Source organism: Rhinatrema bivittatum, chromosome 2 (assembly GCF_901001135.1).
Source record: "Rhinatrema bivittatum chromosome 2, aRhiBiv1.1, whole genome shotgun sequence".
Classification (NCBI taxonomy): Eukaryota; Metazoa; Chordata; class Amphibia; order Gymnophiona; family Rhinatrematidae; genus Rhinatrema; species Rhinatrema bivittatum.
Window position 1 is genome coordinate 367,869,327 of NC_042616.1, and position 22,440 is coordinate 367,891,766.

Consider the following 22,440-nt stretch of genomic DNA (forward strand, 5'->3'; position numbering starts at 1 on the left):
TTTTAGTGTTACCAGCAAAACCAACCCCCTTGAAAGGGGCAGGTCATGCAGTGCAGCTCTGTGTATCCTAACACAGAATAAAAACTCTTGGATCCTGGGAAGGAAAGACATCCAGCCTCCCTCAAAAATTCCCCATAACCTTGGAATTCCCCATAACCTTGGAATCAAGAGTCCACACAGCTCAGACTGCAAAACTGCAAGAAGGAAAAACAAAGACTCGCAGTCCAAGAGAGCCAAGCCCCAGAAGCACCTCTCTCGTGTTCGTACAGATCATCATCCACCTCTTTTCATATCCAGGGAGCTGAGGAGGAAGTGTCTGTAGTGTTTAGCTTGCTACAGATCTTCTTATAAAACATTACCTTATCCCATTTCTTCTTAGATGTTGTCAAGTGATTTTAGGTCTCAAAAGGCAAAATCCAGACTTAGTCTAGATACAACCCACTGTGGTTTGCTTGAGAAATGTCACCTTGTGTGCCAGGATCTGGCAGGGAAACTAAGGTATGAGCTGGGAGCAAACACTGACAAGAGTACATGAGCAAGATGTCCTGCAGGGATAATGGAACTTTACTCTAAAAAGAAAAAGCACTGCTTACAGCTGGTTAACTCCTAGCTTTAAAATCTATACCCATATATCTATATATTATCTATGAAGTCAACATTGAGCAAGCCAGGGAGTGGGTAAGTTTAGCCAGATATTCAGCAGAATTTACAGATAAAGTGTTACTCATGTAAGTATATTCAGTGGAACTTATCTAACTAGACTTACCCAGGTAAGTTTATACAGCTAACGATGAATATCAGCGCTAGCCAGATAACTTACCATGCCACCAAAACACCTCCTACATCCTACCTTTTTTTTTTTTTTTTTTTTTTTAATCTGGCTATAATTTTACCACTAAGAGAAACAGGAAATTTAAAACACTGTTTGGGAAATATCAAACCCTTTGGAATATTGAGGATGGATGGAAAGAGATCTATATGAATATCTTAAGAGTACTAATTTTACAACCTAGTGATAAATTCGAATAAAATTCTTTCAAATAAATTTGAAAGAAAGCCATACAAGTTTTAAGTTTTCTTAAAATGTTATTGATAGTTTCCATTGCCATGAGGTGTATAAGGACCAGTGTACACAAGGTATAGTGCACACTTGTAGTACAAGATGCAAGTTTATTGTGAAGGGAAAGGAACTAATTAGTTTATTCAGTATATAAAGATGTTTACACTAAAAAAAAAAAAAGTCCCCTGACTTACCTGATCAAAAATGAACTCATTTGTTGGAGACAGAGCAGCAGGACCTTCACTTTCAGATCTTCACTTATCTGTGTAGCCACCTGAAGATTCTGCTCAAACATCTAAAAATTAATAAGTCTGAAATGAATTGAATTTCACTTTGGGTTGTGCCTTTCTACGGGTAAACTCATGTTCAACATGTGTAACATAATCAAAGCATAATACAATAATAAATCATAACAAATAATAAATCCCTAATACAACCTATCACATCCCCTATTCTCACTAGGGGAAACAAAGTTGCTTACCTGTAACAGATGTCCACAGATAGAACAAAATCTGTCACACAAGACGGTGATGTCGTTGTATGGCACAGACAAAAAAAATGCTCTCAGAAACACCTAGAAGTCTTTCAGAGTATAAGTGGGCTTTTCCATGCAACTGCCAAATGAGACTCCTCAGTCATTTCATAAGCTAAGTTTCAATGCTAAGGGGAGGTGGGATTTGTCCTGCTATGGAGAACTCAAAATGTGGAAGCAACAGCTACCCACATCAAAACTATAAAATATAAATCAAAGTACCCAACCACAATTTATACTACATACACACACACAAAATACACACCCTCTCAAAACCTTTTTTTGTTTAAGGAGTCAGTAAAACCTTGTTGCAGCTTCCAGACTTCAGTGGGAATAATTTTTTGACACAAGAATGGAAAATGGAAAATCAGAGATATTTTGAATGAAGTGATTTCAACTATGTGCTGCTTCATTATTGAATTTTTAAATCTGAAGGAACATTTTGTAATCATTTTCCCATTTCTTCCTAAGTTAAAAGAATCGCTAAGTTAAGTGATATTCTATTCTTATGACACAATTGTATGAACATGTTTATCAGTGAGTGAACTGTTAGATGCAGCATACCATTTACTCATTGCAGCATCCAGACTTCAGTGGCAATTATTTTTTGAATCAAGAATTGTGTATTGTTCACAAGAAGTATTTGTGAATTTTTCATAAAAAGATTTTCACAGCATAAAAGAAAAGTAAAAATTAGGTTTTTCTGACTCATGATTTCACACAATTAACCAATCTGGTGTATCTAGCCCTTGATTTGTCACCTGAAGTCTTTCCCTCCTTAAAAAAAATTTTGAGAGGTGTGAGCGTAAAGTTATAATTGGGTAATTTGATTTATATTTTGTACTGCTATGGAGAACACCTGTTACAACTTGTTAAACTTCTTCATTACTGCCAGGCCAAAACTACTATCTTTGCTGAAGTCTTCTTCGAGACAATGTTTTTATTTATTTATTTTTAATCAACTTTTAGAATATTGGTGAGATTACTTACCTGATAATCTCGTTTTCCTTAGTGTAGGCAGATGGACTCATTACAAATGGGTATAGTGTGCTCGTGCTAGCAGTTGGAGACGGATCTGACGTCAGCACATGGTACATATACCCCTGCAGGAAGTGCAGTCGCTCAGTAATCTTCCTTGCAAAAGCTGTATGGATATATGTGTGACTGACCGATTGATCAACTGAACATGATTAACCTGACCGATTGATAGTAGCTGGAGACCGCCCGTGTTCTCAACCGGAAGGCGTCGACACCCCGGCAGGGTGGATGCCCTATGTAAGGAAACATGGCTTACCTCGAAAGGTGAATCCCCATTTATATCGGCAGCCGGGCGGGATGCTGAGTCCATCTGCCTACACTAAGGAAAACGAGATTATCAGGTAAGTAATATCACCATTTCCTAGCGTGTAGCAGATGGACTCAATTCAAATGGGATGTACAAAAGCTACTCCCGGACTGGGTGGGAGGCTGCCCGAGGTACGTTTAGGATTGCCCTTGCAAATGCTGAGTCCTCCCTGGCCTGGACGTCCAGACGGTAGAATCTGGAGAAGGTATGGATGGAGGACCACATTGCCGCTTTACATATCTCTGCAGGTTACAGCATCCTGGTTTCTGCCCAGGAGGCCGCTTGTGCTCTGGTAGAGTGAGCCTTGACTCGTAGAGGTGGTGGTTTTCCCGCTTCTACGTAGGCCGCTTTGATAACTTCTTTGATCCAGCGAGCAATAGTTGCTCGTGAGGTCGCTTCTCCTTGCCGCTTCCCACTGTGAAGGACGAACAGTTGGTCCGTCTTTCGTACTGTTTCCGACATCTCCAGGTATCTGGACAGCAGCCTGCCGATGTCGAGATGACGCAGTATTCGACCTGCTTCCGATTTCTTCAACCCTTCCGTGGTTGGCAAGGATATGGTTTCGTTGAGGTGGAAGTGAGAGACTACTTTGGGTAAGAAGGAAGGAACCGTACGAAGATGGATAGCCCCTGGGGTGATCCTGAGAAACGGATCGCGGCAGGACAGCGCTTGTAGCTCTGAGATGCGGCGTGCTGAGCATACAGCCAGCAAGAACACCATCTTCAAGGTTAACAGCCGGAGGAACAGTCCTCGGAGGGGTCTGAAGGTGGGTCCCGCTAGGAAGTCAAAAACTAGGTTGAGGTTCCACAGGGGCACTGGCCATTTCAGTGGCGGGCGAATGTGTTTGACTCCTTTCAGGAAACGTGAAACGTCTGGGTGTGTGGCAATGCTGTTGCCGTCACACCTGGGGCCGTAGCAGGATAGTGCTGCCACCTGAACCTTGATTGAATTGAGGGACAGACCCTTCTGAAGCCCATCTTGCAGGAAATCCAAAATGATGGGGATTTTAGCGGCATGTGGGTTGGTGCTGCGAGTTTCACACCAGGCTTCAAATACTCTCCAGATCCGTATGTAAGTTAGTGATGTGGAGAACTTGCGTGCTCGGAGGAGTGTATCTATTACCGCCCCCGAGTATCCCCTTTTTCTCAGTCGAGCCCTCTCAATGGCCAGACCGTAACAAGAATGGAGCTGGATTCTCGTGGAGGATGGGACCTTGTCTCAGCAGGTCCCTGTGAGGGGGCAGGGGTAGGGCATCCCCTGCCAGCAGTCTTCTCATGGCTGCGTATCAGGGTCTTCTTGGCCAGTCCGGGGCCACCAGAAGAACTAGGCCTCTGTGTCGCTGAATCCTGTGTATAATGGCGCCCAGCAGGGGCCATGGGGGGGGGGGGGGGCAGGCATATAGCAGGATCCCCTGAGGCCATGGTTGCACCAGGGCGTCGATCCCGTGGGAAAGAGGATCTTGTCTGCGACTGAAGTATCTGGGTACTTGAGCGCTGGACCTGTCTGCTAGTAGGTCCATGCCCGGAGTCCCCCACTGATCCACAATCATCTGGAAGGCCGTGGGTGACAGTTGCCACGTGGTGTTGTGGTGTTGTCCTTCCCGGCGATGTGGACGGCGGAGATGTCCTGGAGATTTGCTTCCGCCCAATCCATCAGGAGGGCTATTTCTAGGGATACCTGTCGGCTTCTGGTTCCGCCCTGTCGGTTGATGTATGCCACTGTGGTGGCATTGTCCGACATCACTCTGACTGCCTTGTTTCGAAGTCTGTGCGCAAATCTCAGGCAGGCTAACCTGACTGCCGGTGCCTCTAGTCTGTTGATGTTCCACCCCGACTCTTCTTTGCTCCACCGCCCTTGGGCGGTTAGCTCTTCGCAGTGTGCTCCCCAGCTGCTCAGGCTGGCATCTGTAGTGAGTAGGGTCCAGGTTGGGGAGGACATTTTCAACCCCCGGCTCGTGTGGCCGGGCTGCAGCCACCACCGTAACTGATTCCGTACTCTGGCCGGAAGAGGGAGACGCACGGTGTAGTTCTGTAATCGTGGGCTCCATCGAGATAGGAGGGCGCGTTGTAACGGTCTCATATGAGCCCGTGCCCATGGTACTACTTCCAGAGTGGATGCCATTAAGCCGAGGACCTGTAGATAATCCCAAGCTGTGGGCCTGGAGGTGCTCAGCAGAGCCTGCAAACGATTCCAGAGTTTTGATCTCCTCTTGGAGGTCAGGCTGACTGTCTCCCTGGGTGTCGAATCGGACTCCTAGGTATTCCAGCGACTGTGAAGGCTGTAGGGAACACTTGTTCATGTTGACTACCCATCCTAGGCTTTCCAGAAGAGATATGACTCTGTTGGTTGCCCGGTGGCTCTCCTCCGGTGACCTTGCCCTGATCAGCCAATCGTCTAGGTAGGGATGGACGAGAATTCCTTCCTTCCTGAGGGACGCCGCCACCACTACTATTACCTTGGTAAAGGTTCGCGGTGCGGTGGCTAACCCGAAGGGTAACGCCCGGAACTGAAAGTGTTGGTTCAGGACTTTGAAGCTCAAGTAGCGCTGGTGATCCCGATGGATTGGGATATGCAGGTAGGCCTCTGATAGATCCAGGGATGTGAGGTACTCCCCTGGCTGTATTGCGCTTCGGACTGACCGCAGAGTTTCCATGCGAAATCATGGGACCCTTAAGTGACATAAGAACATAAGAAAATGCCATACTGGGTCAGACCAAGGGTCCATCAAGCCCAGCATCCTGTTTCCAACAGTGGCCAATCCAGGCCACAAGAACCTGGCAAGTACCCAGTCAGACGGCTGACTGACTTGAGGTCCAGGACAGGTCTGAAGGTGCCCCCCTTCTTGGGGACGATGAAATAAATGGAATAATGTCCAGAATTTATCTCCCATGCAGGCACTGGGATTATGGCTTTTCGGGACAGGAGCCTCCGCAAGGTAGCTTCCAGTACCACCCTCTTGAGGGGTGAACAAGGAGATTCCACAAACTTGTCCAGAGGGGGATGAAGGAAGTCCAAGTAATACCCCTCTCGAATGATGGCGAGGACCCATTGGTCCGAAGCAATCTCGACCCATCTGCGGTAGAATAGGGTTAGCCTGCCCCCCTATGGCTTCGTCCCCCAGATGGGTCGGCTGATTCTCATTGTGGGGTGCGGCCGGGACCCGAACCCGAGCCGGTTCCCCTCTTGTTGTGCCTGGTCCGAAATGTGGGAATTATAAGCTTTGCCAGCAAGCCATTTCATCGGGGTTTAAACACTAACTTCCCTTCTCCCTGACCTATGTGCTGAATAAAGCATTACTTGTGCTTAAGCCTCTCTGCCTAGGAGAGGATACCTGACTGTAATGTATTTCTCTAGCTTATAATTAACCCTGATTGCCTGAAAGAAAAGCTATGTTACGGCTATGCCTGCTTTGTAGCCGCCTCTCCACTAGAGGTCCTCCTCGAGCATGTCCTTCTGGCTGGCCCACTCCTTCCTTCCTGTCTACTCTATACACCACTCTTGTCTTTATAACCCTGTCTAGCAGTACCATCGGCGCTTCAGCATCGAGCTCACTTGGGCTCCCTGCTCTAGCCTCCCGTGCTTGGCCTTCGGGCCTTCTGTCCTGTTCTGTATTGCCTTGCTTGCTGTGTTTGGCCTACGGGCCTTCTGACCTGACTCGCCTTGCTCTGTGTGTGTGTGTGTGGTCTACGGGCCCTCTGCCTTCTGTGTGTGTGTGTGTGGCCTACGGGCCCTCTGCCTTCTGTGTGTGTGTGTGTGTGGCCTACGGGCCCTCTGCCTTCTGTGTGTGTGTGTGTGTGTGGCCTACGGGCCCTCTGCCTTCTGTGTGTGTGTGTGTGTGTGTGGCCTACGGGCCCTCTGCCTTCTGTGTGTGTGTGTGTGTGTGGCCTACGGGCCCTCTGCCTTCTGTGTGTGTGTGTGTGTGTGTGTGGCCTACGGGCCCTCTGCCTTCTGTGTGTGTGTGTGTGTGGCCTACGGGCCCTCTGCCTTCTGTGTGTGTGTGTGTGTGTGGCCTACGGGCCCTCTGCCTTGTGTGTGTGTGTGTGTGTGGCCTACGGGCCCTCTGCCTTCTGTGTGTGTGGCCTACGGGCCCTCTGCCTTGTGTGTGTGTGTGTGGCCTACGGGCCCTCTGCCTTGTGTGTGTGTGTGTGGCCTACGGGCCCTCTGCCTTCTGTGTGTGTGTGGCCTACGGGCCCTCTGCCTTCTGTGTGTGTGGCCTACGGGCCCCTCTGCCTTCTGTGTGTGTGGCCTACGGGCCCCTCTGCCTTCTGTGTGTGTGTGTGTGTGTGTGTGTGGCCTACGGGCCCTCTGCCTTCTGTGTGTGTGTGTGTGTGTGGCCTACGGGCCCTCTGCCTTCTGTGTGTGTGTGTGTGTGGCCTACGGGCCCTCTGCCTTCTGTGTGTGTGTGTGTGGCCTACGGGCCCTCTGCCTTCTGTGTGTGTGTGTGTGGCCTACGGGCCCTCTGCCTTCTGTGTGTGTGTGTGTGTGTGGCCTACGGGCCCTCTGCCTTCTGTGTGTGTGTGTGTGTGGCCTACGGGCCCTCTGCCCTGCTCTGCTGCCTTCGGGCCTATGTGTTTCATGTTCATTGTCAGTGCTGTCCTGGTTTGTCTGTACCGTTCTCTGTCAGTCTTGTTTTCTCTTCTCGGTCACTTATACATCCAGCCATTATCACTCTTACCTGCACGCTTCCTGAATTCATCCTTACCAGCACCCAGTTCCAGTTTCCTGTACACCTGTACCTGCATTCACATTCATACATACCTCCATGCAGTATCAGTACTTAAGTTCACCCTTACCTTCATGCATCTGATATTAGGTATCCCCAGTCAGTGTGAAACTCCATTTGCCTATTCCACCTTCCCACTTGCCCATAGGGTTCATTCATTCCTGCCTGCACCAGCCAGCATCTGGACTCGTCTGCAACCCTGCCTCTCTCCACCCAGAGACACCCCTGTTAGTGGTGTTCTCAACTCCTGACCGGAGCCCTACCGTGACAGTATGCTGAAGCGATCAATTTCTGGTGAGAGAGAAAGGACTCTGTATGCAGACGGTGAGTCTCCACGGTTTTTTTACCTGCACCCTCTGTCAAACCTTAAATTATCCATATTACCAGAACTGCTTAGCTTGTCAGCTGTCTGACCAGGAACATTGGGTTTGCAGTAATTGTTTGAAAAGAAATGTTTCCGTCTACCAGCAATGCTTAAATTGCTCTGCTCCTACACCAGGATGGTGGACTTGCCCTTGCCTTCCGTGTTTGTTGCCTCCAGGCAAACCCTGCCCCCGCTGTACAGCTAATGGGCCATCCGTTTCTCTCCATACCTCAGCCAGCTCGTTTACACTACATTCTACTTCTGGCACAACTAACAAGGTTTCCACTATTGGCACCTTGCAAACTCAGGTTTCCAACACATTACGTCATAAAACTTATGACCAAGAGGAGAGTCATTTTTCAGAAAAACCAAAAACTCACCTGATAAAAAAGATGTCTTTGTCTTCCACGCTAGAGCCTCAGAAGCAGGAGGAACTAATTAAGCGTAATAGAACTCTGCTTCCCACAGCTGCTCATCAGTCACGGCTAACAAGCACCTTTCCAAGACGGCCCAAACCTGCCTGTGTCTTCACAAAACTGCCAGTTTCCACCACAGATTCAGGGAACCATGATATGGGGTTTGGACTCACTCCTGTGCATGAAAAAGGGGATAAGTCTGCTCTGTTGCCCCCGGAGGTGCTGGAACCCGCTCCACCACCCCAAGAGGGGTTTGGACTCACCACTGTACCCCAGGAGGGGTTTGGACTCACCACTGTGCCCCAGGAGGGGCTTAGAATTACCAGTGAGCATCAAAAAGGGTTTAAGCCTGATCTGCTGCTCTCGGAGGGGCTGGAACCCGCTCCACCATCCCAAGAGGGGTTTGGCTTCACCACTGTACCCCAGGAGGGGTTTGGCCTCACCACTGTACCCCAGGAGGGGTTTGGACTCACCACTGTGCCCCAGGAGGGGCTTAGAATTACCAGTGAGCATCAAAAAGGGTCTAAGCCTGATCTGCTGCTCTCGGAGGGGCTGGAACCCGCTCCACCACCCCAAGAGAGGTTTGGACTCACCACTGTACCCCTGGAGGGATTTGGACTCACCACTGTGCCCCAGGAGGGGTTTAGAATTACCAATGTGCCTCAAGAGGGGTTTGGGCCTGCCGTGCTGCCCCCAGAGGGGCCCGAATCGGTCCTGCTGCTGCCGCCCCCGGAGGGGCCCGTACCGGACCTGTTACTGCCGCCCCAGGAGGGGTTTGGATTTACCACTGTACCACACCTGGGGTTCGAGACTGTTTCACTACCTTGGGAGAGGTCTGACCCTGCCCTCCCGCCCCAAGTGCGGTTTGTACCTGCTGGGTTGCCTCGGGAGGGGTTTGAGCCTGCTCAGCTGCCACAGGAAGGGACTGGACTGATTGCGTCATCTCCGGAGGGGCCCGTGCCCGCCGCCCTGCTGCCGTCCCTGGAGGGGCCCGTGCCTGCCGCCCAGCTGCCGTCCCTGGAGGGGCCCGTGCCTGCCGCCCAGCTGCCGTCCCTGGAGGGGCCCGTGCCTGCCGCCCAGCTGCCGTCCCTGGAGGGGCCTGTGCCTGCCGCCCAGCGGCCGTCCCTGGAGGGGCCTGTGCCCGTCGTTCTGCCGCCGCCCCTGGAAGGGTTCGGATTTCCCACTGTGCCCCTGGAAGGGCTTGACCTTGCCGTGTTCCCCCAGGAGGGGTATGGACTTACCACTGAGCCCCTGGGGGGGTTCGAGACTGTTTCTTTACCCCAGGAGACATTTAACCCTGCCCTCCTGCACCTAGGGAGCTTTGTACCTACCGTGTTGCCTCTGAAGGGGTTTGGTCCTGCACACCTGCCTCAGGAAGGGTCTGGACTGGTTGCACCATCTCCGGAGGGGCCTGTGACTACCGCCTTGCTGCCTCGACTGGGGTTATGGACTACCTTGCCACCCCTGGGGGGTTTTGAGACTTTTTCACGGTTCAAGGAGGAGTTTGGGCTTATTGCATTGCCTCAGGAGGAATTTGGATCTGCCATCCTGCGGTGTTCTCTGCAAAGTTGGGACCCCGGAGGGGGAGGAGACCTTGAAGGGAGGGTACTGTTACGGCTATGCCTGCTTTGTAGCCGCCTCTCCACTAGAGGTCCTCCTCGAGCATGTCCTTCTGGCTGGCCCACTCCTTCCTTCCTGTCTACTCTATACACCACTCTTGTCTTTATAACCCTGTCTAGCAGTACCATCGGCGCTTCAGCATCGAGCTCACTTGGGCTCCCTGCTCTAGCCTCCCGTGCTTGGCCTTCGGGCCTTCTGTCCTGTTCTGTATTGCCTTGCTTGCTGTGTTTGGCCTACGGGCCTTCTGACCTGACTCGCCTTGCTCTGTGTGTGTGTGTGTGGTCTACGGGCCCTCTGCCTTCTGTGTGTGTGTGTGTGGCCTACGGGCCCTCTGCCTTCTGTGTGTGTGTGTGTGTGTGGCCTACGGGCCCTCTGCCTTCTGTGTGTGTGTGTGTGTGGCCTACGGGCCCTCTGCCTTCTGTGTGTGTGTGTGTGTGGCCTACGGGCCCTCTGCCTTCTGTGTGTGTGTGTGTGTGTGGCCTACGGGCCCTCTGCCTTCTGTGTGTGTGTGTGTGTGGCCTACGGGCCCTCTGCCTTCTGTGTGTGTGTGTGTGTGGCCTACGGGCCCTCTGCCTTCTGTGTGTCTGTGTGGCCTACGGGCCCTCTGCCTACAGGGTGTGTGTGTGGCCTACGGGCCCTTTGCCCTGCTCTGCTGCCTTCGGGCCTATGTGTTTCATGTTCATTGTCAGTGCTGTCCTGGTTTGTCTGTACCGTTCTCTGTCAGTCTTGTTTTCTCTTCTCGGTCACTTATACATCCAGCCATTATCACTCTTACCTGCACGCTTCCTGAATTCATCCTTACCAGCACCCAGTTCCAGTTTCCTGTACACCTGTACCTGCATTCACATTCATACATACCTCCATGCAGTATCAGTACTTAAGTTCACCCTTACCTTCATGCATCTGATATTAGGTATCCCCAGTCAGTGTGAAACTCCATTTGCCTATTCCACCTTCCCACTTGCCCATAGGGTTCATTCATTCCTGCCTGCACCAGCCAGCATCTGGACTCGTCTGCAACCCTGCCTCTCTCCACCCAGAGACACCCCTGTTAGTGGTGTTCTCAACTCCTGACCGGAGCCCTACCGTGACAAGCTAGTTGCCCCTAGTCAGGGGCAGGACAAAGACAGGAGGTATAGAATTCAGCAGCCAATGAAATGATCCGTACACACTCCCTGAGCCAAGCCAATAGTGTAGAGTCACGTCTGTTGCTATGTGGAAAGGAGCCAATCATGTGATGACACATCATCTGCCTTTGTATGAATGTACAATAAAAAGAGCACCCTTGGGAGTGCTCGGCCCTTTTTTTTTTCCTGCCTGCCATGAAAGCTGCCTGATGCGTCTTCATTGCCTCCCTATTCAACATGAAAGGACTGGTTCCTGGTCTGAGAACGAGGTGCTTGGTAAGGGGTCCTGTAGGGGTTGAAGCGTTGAGAGCCTCTACCTTTGGATGGCTTAGGAAGAGGGCGCTGGTTCCTCCTTGACCTGTCTTCTGGTAGACGGGGTAATGGAGAGGCGCCCCATTTGTTAGCCAAGTTCTCGAGGTCGCTGCCGAACAGGAGAGATCCCTTAAAAGGCATTCTTGTGAGGCGTGCCTTGGAGGAGGAGTCGGCCGACCAATTTCGTAGCCAGAGCTGTCTCCTGGCTGCCACTGAGGATGACACTCCCTTGGCTGCCGTACAAACTAAGTCGGAGGCAGCGTCAGTGAGGAACGAGAGAGCTGATTCCATTTCTTCTCCCGGGGTATTGTTCCTGGCTTGTGACAGACAAGAACGCGTCACCACGGTGCAGCAGGTCGCGATTCGTAGGGACACGGCTGCCACCTCAAAGGCTTGTCTCAGGATGGCGTCCAGGCGCCGGTCATGCGCATCCTTGAGGGCCGCCCCTCCCTCCACTGGAATGGTGGTGCGCTTCACAATTGTGCAGACTATGGCGTCTACCTTGGGGCACGCCAGCAGCTCCTTGGTTGCCGGGTCCAGGGGGTACATGCTGGACAGGGCCCGACCCCCTTTGAATGAGGCCTCCAGCTCATTCCACTCCAGATCGATTAACTGCTGTACTGCTTGGAGGAGGGGAAAATGGTGAGCCGTTTGACGAAGGCCCTCTAGCAGGGGGTTCATTCTAGGTTCCCCTGGGGTGCCCTGGCCCGGGATAGCCAACTCCGACAGGCATTGAGAGACTAGGTCTGGGAGACCCTCCTTGAGGAAGAAGCGTCTCATGGTTCAATACGGCTCTATCCCCGAGGGAGGTTCACCCTGCTCGGGAAGCTCACCTTCTTCCTCAGAGCAATCTGAATCCCTATAAGTGGGGCTTCCGGGTGGCGAGTGGCCATGCCTAGGCCTGGAGGGTCCAGGGGCAGGGTCATCTGGTACGTATGGGTCAGTTCGGGGAGCAGACTGCATTTGGACAAAGGCATGAATCCCCTTGAATAATTCCACCCAGGAGAGTGAAGCAGAGTCTAGCCTCAGGGGCACCAGGTCTCTAGGGTTCCCCGGCTGCTCACTTCGGCCTGCTAGTTCCGGGGTGTTCCCTGAGGAACTGGCCACTAATCTGAGCTGGGATCGGCCCTGACCTGGAACTCCCAGGGCCTCCTCACATTGGGCACATAGGGAGTCTTCTTCCTCGCTCTGTGTGGCTCTGAGGTGGCATGCTGAGCAGAGGCCTAGAGCTCTTATGCCCGATTCTGGAGGCGCCAACTCTGTGGACGCCTGGGCTCTCATACGCTCTATTGCGTATATTATCGCTATGCGCCCTGTAAATGTGCGAAAGCTGTGCGCCTATCAATGAGCGCCTGTCAGCGTGCGCCTATCAGTGTGCGCCTTTGAATGTGCGCCTAGAAATGTGCGCTTAGCAGCATGCGCCTATCGGCGTGCGCGTAGCAACACTATCAACGCGCGCCCAACTACGTGCGCCTAGCAACGCGTGCCGAACTGCATGCGCCGAACAACGGCGAGCAGGCAGGCAAAATGGCGGGCTGCCACGGAGGCCTACCCCGCTAATCCTCGTTCTCCGGAGACCCAGCAAAGATGTCGCCTTACCTGATCTTCGGCGCTTCCCGGTTATGACCCGGGCGGTCTCCGGCTGCGGGGGGAGAGGGTGATTACCTTCACCGCCGCGCTCGAGGAAGTGCACCCGCTGCCTCTAAGCCGCGCCCGAACTCGTCTCGCTCGGGGGCTAAGTCCTCACCGCGAACGGATCGGGACCGAGGCTGCCTCTACGCCGCGCCCGAGCCCTTCTCACTCGGGGGCTAGGTCCCTGCCGCGATTTGGCCACCGGACCGAGGCTCTTACCTCCGAGGGACCACGGAAATCACCTCTGGAAACTCAACTGGGGGAGGGACCCGAGGGTATCACCGCAGGAGTGCGGGGCTTGATCTTCAGGTAGGATTCTTCTAAGAATTTAGTTGGTAAGATTTGGAAGAACACTCAGCGAGCGTTAGGTAGCTCCAAACTGCTTTGGAGACTGAAATTACTGAGCGTCTGCACTTCCTGCAGGGGTATATGTACCACGTGCTGACGTCAGATCCGTCTCCAACTGCTAGCACGAGCACACTATACCCATTTGTAATGAGTCCATCTGCTACACGCTAGGAAATATAACATTACATTATAAATTTGAATACAGGCATTTAAAGCAATTACATAATTCTGTAATAACCACTACCCTGAAATACGTTGCCTGTTCTTATTATGGGAAATCCACAAGCTATTTTGGCAGAAATCTAGTGGTCCATCAGATATAAACTATACTGTTTATCAAAAGAAAAGAGAGTACACAGAGTCTTAACTGAGTACATGCTTCTAACCGCTAATCTGTACTAACTGGGGTGTGGGAGCTCAAGAACTTCTGGAGCTGAGATACTTCATAAAAAACATATTTATGGTTTGAAAAAAAGATCTAACATCGACAAGGAAACTTTACAACCATTTTAGCAGCAATTGCTTCTACCTCAGATCTAAGGTTCAAGAAACTTTTCCTTCTGGTCTGCGTTGACCTGTACAGATCCGGGTATATCCAAATCTTTTGTCCTAAAAATAATTGGTGTCTGTTTCAAAAATAATCTTAGAACAGAGTCCCTATCAGTTGAAAAAACAAAGGATACTAACGTAGTGGCCCTTGTTTTTATTTCCGTATTAGTTAATATCTCTAAAACCTCAGACACACCAATTGAATTATCGGTTACTCCTTGTTCCTCTAAGTTACCAGGAACAGGTTTTACTGGTAAATAATAAATTCTTGAAGTTATTGGTAAGTTCTTTTCTTGCATCTTCAAAACATTCACTAGGTATCTATTAAACATTTTCTTAGCTGATGTTAACCTAATCATTGGAAAATTTAGAACCCTGAGATTCAAGTATAGAATATCTGGAAAATTCAATTAAATTCAAGACAATGTTTTAACAAAGGTGTAGAGACATTTCTTGTATTTAAACAAAATGAAGGTGTGCTACTGAAGCTGCTTGTATTTAATGAGCCTTCACCTTACTATTAAAATAAATTCCAGAGTTAGCACAGCCGTACAAAATAGTCAGGTAACCAGGTAGAAAACATTTGTTTTTTTTCATCTGGTAGGTTTTGTTTAACTGGGTTATAAGAAACAAAAAAGTTGAAGCGATTTTCTATAAGGTTTAGACCTTTCCAAGTAAAATAAAGCTCTTCTGAAATATAAGGTATGAAAAGTTTGTTTAGCTTTGTTTAAATGATAATGTAAAAAAAACAAAAAAAAAACTAGTAGCACTGACTGATTCAAATGAAACTGAGAAACACCTAAAGTAGAAATTTAGGATGAGCTCTTACTACCCTATTCTTAATTTGTGATAGGAAAACGTACTATTATAGCCTGGAATTCACCTACTCTGTGTGCTGATTTTACTGTTATCAAAAATACCACCTTCCAAGCGAGAAATTTGAGCTCTACTGATGCTTAGAGTTCAAATGGAGGAGTCATTAACTGAGAAAGTACTATGTTTAAATCCCACAATTTTTTTCAAATTGGAGGATGAAGTTGGTAGAAGTCTTTAATGAATTGTGCAATTAAGAGGTGGCAAGAGAATAAGACCTTTTGGGTGTTGGTGATCTGCCACAATAGCAGTTAAGTGTACTCTGACTGAATTAGTCTTTATTCCCAATTTACTTATTTACATAAGAACATAAGATTTGCCATACTAGGTCAGACCAAAGGTCATTCAAGCTCAGTATCTTGAAGCCCAGTATCCTGTTTCCAACAGTGGCCAATCCAGGTCACAAGTACCTGGGTAGGATCCCAAGGGGTAGATAGATTCCATGCTGCTTATCCTGGAGATAAGCAGTTGATTTCTGAAACTCCACCTTATTAATGGTTTTTGGCGTTTTCCTCCAGGAAATTGTCCAAATCTTTTTTAAATGAAGCTACACTAACAGCTTTCACCAGATCATGTGGCAATGAATTCCAGAGCTTAATTATAAGTTGAGGAAAAAATATTTTCTATAAGATTCAAATGTATTGCCTAGTAACTTAATTGTGTGTCCCCTAGTCTTTGTACTCTTTGAAAGAGTAAACAACCGTTAATGTTTATTTGTTCCACTCAACATTTTATAGACATCTATCATATCTTCCCCCAGGCATCTCTTTTCCAAGCTGAAGACACCTAACCGTCTTTAGCCTTTCCTTATTGGGGGCTTGTTCCATTTCCATTATCATTTTGGTTGCCCTTCTCTGTACCTTTTCTAATTCCGTTTTTTTGTTTTTTTTTTTGAGATGGGATGACTAGAATTGCACACAATATTCAAGATGAGGTCGCACCATGGAGTGATACAAAGGCATATTTTCTGTTTTATTTTCCATTTCTTTCCTAATATTTCATAGCATTCTATTTGCTTTCTTGGCTCCTGCACACTGAGCAGAAGATTTCAATATATTACCAATGATGACGCCTAGATCCTTTCCTTGAATGGAGACTCCTAATTTATTTATACAAATTCATATTCTGCACATTCCTATGACTGGTTCAAAATGGATTACAAATTAAAGTTCATAAAATACAAGTTAAGCAAATGTTGCTTACCTGATGAAACAGGTGTTCTCACAGGACAGCAGGATGTTAGTCCTCACAAATGGGTGACATCGAGGATGGAGCCCACCACGGAAAACTTCTGTCAAAGTTTAGCAGAACTTTGACTGGCCCCTACTGGGCATGCCCAGCAAGGCACTGTCCCTGCAGCCAGCAGGGGTCTCCCTTCAGTCTGATTTTCAAAGCTACAGGCAGTGCCTAAAAAGTAAAAAATAAAACGAACCCAACACCGCGGGGTGGCGGGCGGGTTTCGTGAGGACTAACATCCTGCTGTCCTGTGAGAACACCTGTTACATCAGGTAAGCAACATTTGCTTTCTCACAGGACAAGCAGGATGGTTGTCCTCACAAATGGGTGAGTACCCGAGCTGAGGATGTCCGAGAAATGCACCAAATGTACCCAACGGCGTGCAAAAGGCACAACAACTGGGGTGGAATTTGGGAAAGGGCATCCGCACCCCACCGGGAGGTGGAAGGGTGTTGGTACATCATGTTGGAAAAAGGTTACGCAAGACAGATTGGCCGAAGATGGAGTCCTGTCTTCCAGCTTTGTCCAAACAATAGTGGGCTGCAAAGGTATGGAGAGAACTCCAGGTTGCAGCTTTGCAGATGTCAGGAAGCGGCACCGATCGAAGGTGTGCTACTGAAGTTGCCATGGCCCTCACAGAGTGTGCTTTAACACGGTCTTGGAAAGGAATGCCAGCTTGCTGATAGCAGAAGGAGATGCAATCCGCCAACCAGGAGGAAAGAGCCTGCTTACCCACAGGTTGCCCTAACTTGTTAGGATGGAAGGAGACGAATAATTGAGTGCTCTTCCTGTGGGCAACTGTACGGTCTAGATAGAAAGATAGAGCCCGTTTACAGTCCAGGGTATGCAGAGTCTGTTCCCCGGAGTTGGAGTGGGGCCTGGGAAAAAAGATAGGTAGTATGATGGATTGATTGATGTGAAACTCCGATACTACCTTAGGTAAAAATTTAGGGTGAGTGCGTAGTACCGCCCGGTCCTGCAGGAGCTTAGTGTAAGGCGGATAGGTAACTAGGGCCTGCAATTCACTAACCCTGCGAGCTGAAGTGATAGCTAAAAGGAATAACACTTTCCATGTGAGATACTTCAAGTCACAAGAGTGTAGAGGTTCGAAAGGAGGTTTCATGAGACGACCAAGAACCAGATTAAGGTCCCAAGATGGGGCCGGAGGACGTAAAGGTGGCTTCAAATGGAGCAAGCCTTTAAGAAAACGTGTTACCAGGGGTTGGACTGAGATAGAGACACCCCCGAAACCCTTATGGAAGGCGGCTACCGCACTGACATGCATTCTAATGGAGGAGGTCTTTAGACCTGATTCAGATAGATGCCATAAATAGTCCAAAAAGTTAGAGATTGTACAGGAAAGGGGATCAAGGGACTGAGAAGTGCACCATGATGTGTACCTTTTCCATTTGTATGAGTAAGAACGTCTTGTTGAAGGCTTTCGTGAAGCTATCAAGACACGAGAAACTGATTCGGAAAGGTTAAATGGCTGAAGGACTAACCTTTCAACATCCATGCCGTCAGGGACAAGGCTTGGAGGTTGGGATAGAGGAGGCATCCGTCGTTTTGAGTGAGCAGATGCGGGTCCTTTCCCAGAGGAATGTGTCTGCGGATGGAGAGATCCTGGAGAATTGGAAACCATACTTGGCGTGGCCAGTAAGGTGCTATCAGGATCATGGTTCCTCCGTCTTGGCGTAGCTTCACGAGAGTCCTCGAGAGAAGAGGAAGTGGAGGGAATGCATAAAGCAGGCCGGTTGTCCACCGGAGAGAGAATGCATCCCTCGGCCGAGAGTGCTGGCTCCGAATGAGAGAGCAGTAGTTGTCCACTTTGTGGTTCTGAGGGGACGCAAAGAGGTCTATGTGGGGATAACCCCAATTGCGAAATAGAGAGGTCGCTACCAAAGGATTGAGAGACCACTCGTGTGGTTGGAAGACACGGCTCAGCTGGTCTGCCAATACATTGTCTACTCCCGGCAGGTAGGTGGCCCTGAGGTACATGGAGTGGGAGAGGGCTTCTGACCAAATTTGCACTGACTCCTGACACAGAAGGAAAGAGCCTGTGCCTCCCTGCTTGTTTATGTACCACATGGCCACCTGGTTGTCCGTCTGGATCAAGATTGAATGGTGAGAGAGGCAATCTTGGAAAGTCCGGAGAGCATAGCGGATTGCTCGGAGTTCCAGGAAATTTATCTGGTGTTTGGATTCCTCTCGTGACCAGAATCCTTGAGTTTGCAAGTCGTGCACATGGGCTCCCCAACCGATGTTGGAAGCATCGGTAGTAAGGATGACCTGAGGATCTGGAGGGAGGAAGGGTAAACCCTGTAGGAGGTTGAGAGGATTCATCCACCAGGCAAGAGACAGACGAAGTGCGTTGGAGACGCGTATTATTGAGGACAGAGGCTGAAGAGCTTGGATCCACTGAAGCCTTAGGGTCCACTGTGTGATTCTCATGGCTAAACGGGCCGTGGGGATCACATAAACTGAGGAGGCCATGTGACCCAGAAGAACAAGGAAGTTGCGAGCTGTAGCTGTTTGTTGGGACTGCAGCTGGCGAGCTAGGGACACTAGGGCTTGGACTCGCTGATGAGGAAGGAAGGCTTTTGTCTGTAAGGTGTCCAAGTCTGCCCCAATGAAGGATAAGGTTTGAGATGGGACTAAGTAGGATTTCTCGTAATTTACCAGAAATCCTAGAGAAAGCAACGTACGAATTGTGAGGGTCAGGGAAGACCGAGCTAGTTGCTGGGTTGGGGCCCTGATCAACCAATCGTCTAAGTAGGGGTAGACGTGGACTCCTTCTTTCCTTAGAAATGCTGCAACCACTACGAGGCACTTGGTGAACACTCGTGGTGCGGATGCTAGGCCGAAAGGTAACACCCGATATTGGTAGTGATTGCGGCCTACTAGAAAACGCAGGTATTTGCGATGAGATGGTGCTATCGCAATGTGGGTATATGCGTCTTTTAGGTCTAGAGAGCATAACCAGTCCCCCCTTTGTAGCAGAGGGAGAAGCGAGCCCAGGGTTACCATCTTGAACTTCTCTTTGTGAAGGTATTTGTTGAGGACCCTGAGGTCTAGGATGGGACGAAGTCCCCCTGACTTCTTCGGGATCAGGAAGTACCTGGAATAGAACCCTAGGCCTCGTTGCAAGGGAGGAACGGGTTCTATAGCATTGGATTGTAGGAGAAGTGATGCTTCCTGCTCTAAAAGAAGAGAATGATCGGTAAGACTCTATGGGGGTCTGTGATTGACAATGTACGAGTACAGTCGTGACATCGACGAAACCCAGACGCCATGGCGGACAGCCAAAAAATTTAGTCGCGGGACTGTCGACTGCAAGTAGGCCTCAAGGGCCAAAGTCGACGAAAGTCTATAAAACTGCGGCAAAAACTTACCGGAGTTCCGCGGACGAAAAAATTTGTCGAAGGGAGACCCCTGAGGGGCAAATTTTCTTTAGAATAAAGAATTCCAAATTCCTGTCAGGAACGTGGTAAGAGCTCTTTCACCGCGTGGCTACTGCTGCGCGGAAAAAAGAAGACTGAAGGGAGACCCCTGCTGGCTGCAGGGACAGTGCCTTGCTGGGCATGCCCAGTAGGGGCCAGTCAAAGTTCTGCTAAACTTTGACAGAAGTTTTCCGTGGTGGGCTCCATCCTCGATGTCACCCATTTGTGAGGACAACCATCCTGCTTGTCCTGTGAGAACAAACTATACATTTAACAGCAAAAATCACTGAATAAAAAACAAACAAAAGATTTAATAAGATCAGACAAAAGCTTCATTAAAATAGTATGCTTTCACCTTTTTCCTGAACACCTTAATAATCTGCCCCACACAAAAATCCGCAGGTAAAGTATTTCATAGTACCAGTCCCATGTAACAAAAGGCTCTAGCACACATCTGCAACCCATATTTGTGTACTGAATGCACAACCAATAAATGGGTACCTGTAGAACGCAATGTGCGAGTAGGATGATATACTTGAATAATTATGCAACGTACAATGGCACTCTCCATACAATTTATGAATGATAACCAATTTGAATCAAGACATTGTACAGGTAGCCAATGCAATTTCTATAAAGCAGGAGAGGTATGTTTGTAAGATCTCATTCCATAAATAAGCCTAGCAGCTTGCATTCTGAATTAACAAGAGTGTTCTTAGGTGGGTCTTGGAAACGTCCACCAATAGAGTGATGCAATAATTAAGCTGGCCAAATAGTACTGACTGCAATACTGATCTAAAAAGCTCAAGTGATAAATTTTGTAATGGAAAAATTAACTTCAGCTTATAAAAGGCAATCCTCATTACATAACATAAATCAGGTTTAAAAGTTAGCTGAGTCTCCAAAATGACTCCCAGATTCCTCTCTTCAGATACCACCGACAAATAAATATCTGCATATCGTATGCTGCTCAGCATACTCAAAAAAGAGCACTTACATATGCACAAAATTGATGTATTTTCAATATTACATGTTAGAGCAGGGTTGTCCAACGTACGGCCCGTGGGCCAGAATGCGCCCTGACAAGCATTTCTATCCGGCCCGCAGATCGGGTGCAAGGGAGGGGTGTGGGGACTATCAGGGAGAGGATCGGGTGCAAGGGAAAATTCCCTTCCATATCTAGCAGCTGTTAAAGCAGCAGTTCCCAAATGGTGGGTCGTAAAATTCTTATTTTGGATTGTGGCTGCCTTCCAATGGGGAAAAAACCCCTCCGATTTGAAAAAAAAACCAAAAAACAAAAAAAACAATCAACCCATTTCTGGGAAAACAAGTCCACACATTCTGAGCCATGAGCTGCAACAAGGGTGGACGGATAACTCGGGCAACATCTCATCCTCCCATATCCCATTACTACCCCCTCACCTCCCGCCAGGCAGGTCAATTGGCGTCGGCAGCAAAGGCGATTAAAGGTTTCGCATCAGGGCCTTTCTACTACACTGCATCCCGCCCCCCCTCTGATGCAATTCCCTGTTGTCACGCGGGCAGGACACTATGTAGCAGAAAAGGCCCCGATGCCGGCAGAGGAAGGCAAAGGAAACTTTGATCACCTTTGCCACCGGCACCTGGAACCGGGACCCAGAAGACGGGTAGAATCGGGGATCTGAGGGTAAGGTGTTCAAGGAGGTAGGTTTCTGTCTGTGTGAGAGAGCTGGTGCTGGGGAGGGGATGTGTGGGAGAGCTGGGGATGTGTTGGACCTGAAGAGTGGGTGTGGGAGAGCTACATAAGGAGGGGACAAAGAAGTTGCCTGAGGAGAGGGGCAGAGGGAGAGATTAAAGTCTGTTTCGGTCCGTTCCAGCATTTACAGACACCCGTTGTAAATACTGACAGCAAAAATGGCGGCATCTGCAAATGGAAGTAGGATGAGTAAAAAAAAAAAAAAAAAAAGTTGATATAGAAAACCGCGTCTTCAAACGTTTGTGGACGAATTACTTTTTCGTGGTGGAACATGTAGGTAAAGTTTTGTGCTTAATTTGCCAAAAAACAATTGCTGTTCAAAAGGAGTACAACATAAAGCAACATTACACTACAAAGCATGCAAGTAAATTAGATAGCCTCGTTGGTCAACCACGAACTGATCGCATCAACTTGTTGAAACAAAGCATCGTCAGCCAACAGTCTTTGCTTAAAGTAGCCAATCAGAGTTCCAAAGCAGTAACAAAGGTCAGCTTTTTAATAGCAGAAACCATAGCCAAGAGAGGAAAACTGTTTGCAGATGGGAATTTGGTTAAGGAATGCTTAGAACTGTTTACAGATGTGGTTTGCCCAGATAAGAAATCTGTGGTGCAAAATGTCAGCCTCTCTCATCAGACTATTGCTAGGAGAGTTGATGACCTGGTGACATTCAAGAGACTTTGATCAAGAGACTCGATGCTTGTGAATTTTACAGCTTAGCAGTTGATGAGACCACGGACATAAGTGGCACAGCTCAAATGGCAATATTTGTTACAGAAACATTTTCCATCATCAAGGAACTGCTTGATATCTGTCCTATGAAGGGCGTCGATGGAGAGGGATTAGAGGAAGATGGGCCCCCTCAACTCGGCGTGCCTTTACCTGGGGTCGATGGAGACTAGCGCTTGGAGCCAAATAAGTGCTCCATCTTCTCCAGTCGGGCGTGCCGACCTTTGAGGAGTCATCTCTGTGCAACTTGGACACTGGACTTCGTGGGAAGGCCCGAGACATAACACACAAACGTCGTGTGGGTCTGTTATGGACATGGTCCTCAGACACTCGGGGCATTTACGTAAACCGGTTGCCATATTGAAAAAATATAGGCGGCACACAGTCAGTGGCTGTCGGCAC

At 48.9% G+C, this 22,440-nt stretch overlaps 1 protein-coding gene across 2 annotated transcripts in view; it reads right to left on the minus strand.

Moving 5' to 3' along the window:
* EXOC3 (exocyst complex component 3) overlaps positions 1-22,440 on the minus strand; it is a 270,816-nt gene that overhangs the window by 134,484 nt on the left and 113,892 nt on the right. For both annotated transcript variants that reach the window (XR_003854639.1, XM_029589941.1), the window contains exon 6: positions 1,255-1,355. Coding sequence is in view for 1 of the 2 variants with exons in the window: in XM_029589941.1 (XP_029445801.1) it covers positions 1,255-1,355 (101 nt within the window). In the remaining variant the exon portion in view is untranslated. The remainder of the gene's footprint in view (positions 1-1,254; positions 1,356-22,440) is intronic.